At 51.4% G+C, this 5,000-nt stretch overlaps 3 protein-coding genes across 3 annotated transcripts in view; 1 reads left to right on the top strand and 2 right to left on the bottom strand.

The window, feature by feature from the left end:
* The window catches only part of CNBG2570 (hypothetical protein), a gene marked incomplete at both ends in the record, with an annotated part of 1,799 nt that extends 267 nt beyond the window's left edge, over nt 1–1,532 (top strand). Inside the window, 4 exons of the mRNA XM_769183.1 lie at nt 1–1,151; nt 1,203–1,278; nt 1,329–1,379; nt 1,431–1,532. The exon at nt 1–1,151 is cut by the window's left edge and continues 267 nt beyond it. Coding sequence (XP_774276.1) covers nt 1–1,151; nt 1,203–1,278; nt 1,329–1,379; nt 1,431–1,532 — 1,380 coding nt within the window. The remainder of the gene's footprint in view (nt 1,152–1,202; nt 1,279–1,328; nt 1,380–1,430) is intronic.
* Nucleotides 1,533–1,629: 97 nt separating this feature from the next.
* CNBG2560 (hypothetical protein) lies at nt 1,630–3,391 on the bottom strand (the record flags this gene model as incomplete). The annotated part of the gene is made up of 3 exons (XM_769182.1): nt 1,630–2,213; nt 2,266–3,154; nt 3,215–3,391. 3 exons carry the CDS (start codon nt 3,389–3,391, stop codon nt 1,630–1,632), a joined length of 1,650 nt encoding a protein of 549 aa, XP_774275.1.
* A 292-nt stretch (nt 3,392–3,683) lies between these two features.
* CNBG2550 (hypothetical protein) overlaps nt 3,684–5,000 on the bottom strand; it is a gene marked incomplete at both ends in the record, with an annotated part of 1,569 nt that continues 252 nt past the window's right edge. The window contains 2 exons of the mRNA XM_769181.1: nt 3,684–4,503; nt 4,558–4,967. Coding sequence (XP_774274.1) covers nt 3,684–4,503; nt 4,558–4,967 — 1,230 coding nt within the window. The remainder of the gene's footprint in view (nt 4,504–4,557; nt 4,968–5,000) is intronic.

Here is a 5,000-nt window from a genome sequence, read left to right as displayed (position 1 = left end):
GATGTCGAAAAGAAAGAAGGAGGTGATACCGGAGATCTTATGGCGCCAGTATCCGATATGGCAAAGGGCTCTGTAACTAGAAAAGGCAGGCAAACGAGAGCTAGGACCAGAATGTCCGAAATTGGATCAGCGGAAAACAGTGAAGCTCCGTCTCCTGCTCCGACCCCTGTTCCTCCAGCGGGAGACGTCGATGCGCTTGTTGCGGATAAGTCTACGGAATTAGACTCCGGAAATACAAGCCCCAAAAAGATAAGCCTCAAGCTCAAGGTCGGGGACGCCACAACTACGAAGGTAACGGCTCCTGTAGAAGATGAGATGGGAAATGAACGAGAGAAGTCCGCTTTGAAAATGAAGAGTGATATGGAGAAAAAAATTGGAAAGAGAACGTCTGGAAGCATAGATGACGAAGGTCTGGAGGATGTAGGTCTAAAAAGAGCCAAGGTGAAAAAGATTGGAAAGACAAAGAACGACAGCAAAGGAACGGAAGACGATGGTGAGGGTAGAACGAAGGCGAGAATGGAAGAGGAAAAAAAGCCGACCAAGACCAAGAAAAAGTCTAAGAGGATCGTTGTCGACCATGAGGATGAGGATGTTGCCTCCACCCCTGAACCTTCTATGTCTGAAATACCTACAACAACTACGCCGAAGCCAACTTCACCCGCCAGACCTCTGTCACCAGTCAAAGCTTCAAAATCTAGCAACAAGCTGCCTTCATCATCACAAGCGAAGGATAAATCCCCTGTTACCGAATCTTCTACACTTTCTGTCCCTGCATCTATTACAGCGACGGCAAAGCCCAAACCCAAACCCAAGGCCATCACCAAGCTTGAAGGCACCGAGGTATCCCATAAAAAAACACCATCTGCGGGATCGGTCAACGGTACTCCTCAAAACAAGCTGTTGAATGCGAAGAAGACACCATCAGGTAATATCAAACGTCCGTCTGGAAGTGCAACTAGTACTCCAGTGAATTCCACTCCCAAAGTAAAACCTACCGCGCTCGGTGGGAGTTTACTCGCTCAAACACTCAACGTGTTGAACTCCAAGCAGGGAAAGGACGAAAAAGAAAGTGCTAAAGGCAAAGAAGATAAGAGAGAGAAGGAGAGGAAGGAACGAGGGAGGTTCGGATGGTATGATGACTGGGTGCTCAGGTAAGGCATGACCCGTCTGCTATCTAATCATAATGCTAACGAATGTCATAGCGCCTCGGAGCAGAAGGAATTCGACGAGAGTCGTGCCAAGAGGGAGGCGGAAAGAAAGAAGCGCGATGCGTATGGGGTGAGTATCTTCCGAGTTCTCGGGGCTTTTAACTCACATATTGGCTTTAGGCAAATATGTTGAATTTACAAGAAGGCCAGGATGCATGCCGAGTCGATAACGTAAGTATGCTGCTTTACCTTGATCCTGATATTCTGACACATGAAGCGTAGACACAACCCTCGCCTGCCGTCTTTGATCGATTGGACCCGAAAGAAATCAACACAAGAAACGACTTGCCGTCGCAGATGTTACAGAGATTACTCGGATTTTGATTGAGCAGGAATTTAATAGACTTTTCGGTTGTACATTAGTGTAGAACAGTCCATGTGTTACTATATCACAACATTTGCATCCCCTTGATGACATAGTTCAGTCTGATTTTTCCTTCTCCCCGATCCACTCCCACCCGTCCATGTCTTCCACTTCTCCAACCTCACCGCCAATCAACTTGCACATCCTTACTCTGCCTTTTCTCACTTTTCCATCCTTGATAAGCTTATCCAAGTGCGCGTTGACATTCTTTGCAGCTGCAAAGAGCAACCGTTCATCTTCGCTCTTGTAAAGTATTCTTGCGATGACGCTCATGCTCACTCCCTTTGAAACGTCAATCTTTTCAAGTGCCTTTTTTTCTTCTTCAAAGTCGGGTAGAGGGGATGCCTTTTGTTTATCGAGCATTGACCGCCCCTTGACTTTGTTTTCCGCTTCCTTCTTCTCATGGATCTCCTTTTTTAGCGTGATAAGCGCCTCTGCGATGTTTTCACCTCCATCTTCGACACTGAGCGACGGGGAGAAGCGTTTCAACGTAGCCACAATCTCATCCTCTCGTTTCTGCCGATGTGTGATATAAGTCTGGATGTGGGAGACGGACGCTTCTTGCGAAGGTATATGAGGTCCATGGGCCGGATAGAGGACTCTGGGTTTAAGGGCGAGCAAAGTCCGAAGCGAGGTCATATCTAGGCCCACACGATCAATTACTAGTCAATGATGATCACAAAATAGACTCACAAGTCGAGAGATCGGTGAAATGCGTGGTGCCCTGACCCAATACTGTATCCCCTGTGAAAACGCCTTTCTCTCCCTCCATCAAAACCAAACTGACCGAATCGGCTGTATGTCCTGGAGTTTTCAGGCATCTCACCGAGACTCTAGCAATTTCGGGCACTTCATTCCATTTTGCCTTGCCATTCTCGTTGTGCTTTAACAAATGCCTATACTGTGGATCGATAATAGAGATCATGAGGCCCGGTAGGATAGGATGAAAAGGTTGAAGTGGTGAGAGAGGTGTGTATGTCCCAGGAGGCAGAGATTGCCAAATAGACGAGTCCGAGGTGGGACGATCTCGCTCTGATGCATTAAGCTCGGCTTCGTCAGGTGAAGGGAGTTTCCACAATTTGGGAGGGGGACATCCGTGTTCCTTTAGAGTTTTAAGGAGAAGAGGCAATGCACCAACATGGTCCAGATGCCGGTGGGTCAGGACGACATGTTCAATGGTGGGTAGCTTGCGTACCCCCGTCTTCCCTTCGTACCCTTTGACCCATGTACTTTCTGGACCGTACTCTGTCAAGCCGAGCTCATCCGCTCTTGGTTCAGCTTCCCGTTGCTCCTTGACAATTTTCTTCACCTCATCTCTCCTCTCTTCCTTGAAGTTTCTCAAAGAAACCTGGGCGGCAGAGGATTCAAAGTGGGTCTCGCGTACTCCAGATTCGAGAGCTAGGTGGTGCAAGTGCACGAGGAGCAAGTCGACGTATTGCGCTGCTGTGTGTGGTGATGAGGTGTCCACCAGAATGAGTGGAGCATGGGGGTTCGAAGGGGGCTGCAAGAGGTAGGAGTTTGTGCCCTGAAGTGTCATCAGGCCCGGATTTTGGCCCAAAACCCGAGTGACATGGGCCGATAGCTATTTGGCAAAGCAGGGTGTCAGTGGGACGCAGATCCTACAACGAACGATATGACTCACCCTGGTCACATCGCTCAATTTTTCCGTATTTCCCATGACCATTTTGTCACTTTTTTGCAACTGTTTGCTGTTCGATCGCCAAGCAAAATGTGATACCAGCCTCCTAAGGGTCGGAGTGATCAGGAGACAGAGGCGCAGATGGTTGCTATTTCCAGTTGCCAGTGTACGGGCTGGCATATATATAGGACACTGCTGAAAGGATTGAACTATGGCTGGGGATACATGGGGGCGGACCGCTGAATGGAGCGGGGGAGAGTCAGTCGAGTAGAGCCTCCGATGGCCCCCTCGGAACGAATCCTTTGTTCTCTTATCGGGTGGAGGTGGAGGTACAATCTTATGCCGTCATCACTTCCATCTCCTCTTTCCAGCAAATGCCTGCATTCACATTTTGCATGCTTCGTAATCTACTATACCCACCAGTTCCAGAGGTGCTTGACATCGTCATCTACATCCTTAATGCTATGTATCTTTACCATCCTCCCGGAGCCCCGCCATTGCTCGCATCATTGCCCCATCCACCACCACTAGCGTTCGCCGTCTGACCCCATCCACTATTGCCACCGTCGTTGCTCACCGGAGCCTGAGCAGGAGGACCTCTCTTACCTCGCGAGCCCCATCCGCTGTCCTTTGGCTTGCCACCTGCAACCGCACCAAACTCATTCATTCCACCTCGCATATGGGGAGGTGGTTCCCGGGACCCTCCGAAACCCATGGGAGGGCTACTGGCGGCAGGTGCACCTCCCAACATCCTCAGCCGATCAGGATGGATACCCGCGGCACCACCAGCAGGCGCAGATCCGGAAGGGGGGGCAGGGCGAGCATCAGGTTGTGGGTAGGTGAAAGACGCTGCAGCGGGCGAAAGAGTATCACTATCGGCAGTGGCAGAAGGAGTACGTCGCCTGTTACCCCAGCCATTATCACCGCCTACAGAGGCGTTGGCCCCGGTCACGCGACGGGACGAAGGCTGACTATAGTCGCGAGAGGGGGCACTAGGGACCGGGTCGACGACAGGGCCTCCACCTAGCATCCGCAGGCGCGAGGGGTGAATACCAGCAGGAGTCGAACCTGTTTCAGAAGGGGCGGAGGCGGAAGCAGGTTCGCCCCATCCACCAGAGGCAGGTTCACCCCAGCCACCAGGATCGGTACCAGAGACAGACCTCTCTTCATCGCCCGAGGTAGCCGACTTGGCTTTGCTTGCGTTTTTGGAGGACCGCTTGTTTCGTCGGGAGCGGAAAGCCAACGGAGGTAAGGGTTCAACGGGTTCGAGCATAGGGGTGGGTTGTGAATAGCTGGTGTCTTGATAAGCATTCGGGCCCAGCGTTGGCAGTTACACGTAAACTTACACAACACCGCCTTCCCATGGTACGTATGCGCTTTTTTTCGGTTGCTCAGGCTCGGGTTCTGGGGCCAAGTGGGAATGGACCTGATTCTGTTCAGTAGGATGGGCTTCGGCAGGATCGATAGTGGATGGTTCACCCCATCCTCCTGCATTGTCCTCAGAGGTGGAAGTGGGCACCGGAGCAGGTGTAGGTTCCCCCCATCCTCCAGCGTTGTCCTCAGAGGTGGAAGCGGGTACTGGAGCAGGTGTAGGTTCCCCCCAGCCTCCATCTGACGTAGCAGTTTCGACCGGAGCTGAGGTTCGAGCGGGCGATTGAGGGTGAGGCTGGCGTTCGTCTGAACCGGAGGAGCCATTGAGATTTACGCTAGACAGATTTTTGGTGACCTCTTCAGCTGAGGGAGTAGACTGTGAACTCTACGAATTACAATACCATAACGTCAGCCCATT

The sequence above is a fragment of the Cryptococcus neoformans genome, chromosome 7 (assembly GCF_000149385.1).
Source record: "Cryptococcus neoformans var. neoformans B-3501A chromosome 7, whole genome shotgun sequence".
In the NCBI taxonomy this organism is placed as follows: domain Eukaryota; kingdom Fungi; phylum Basidiomycota; class Tremellomycetes; order Tremellales; family Cryptococcaceae; genus Cryptococcus; species Cryptococcus deneoformans.
This window is presented reverse-complemented; position numbering and strand designations above follow the sequence as displayed.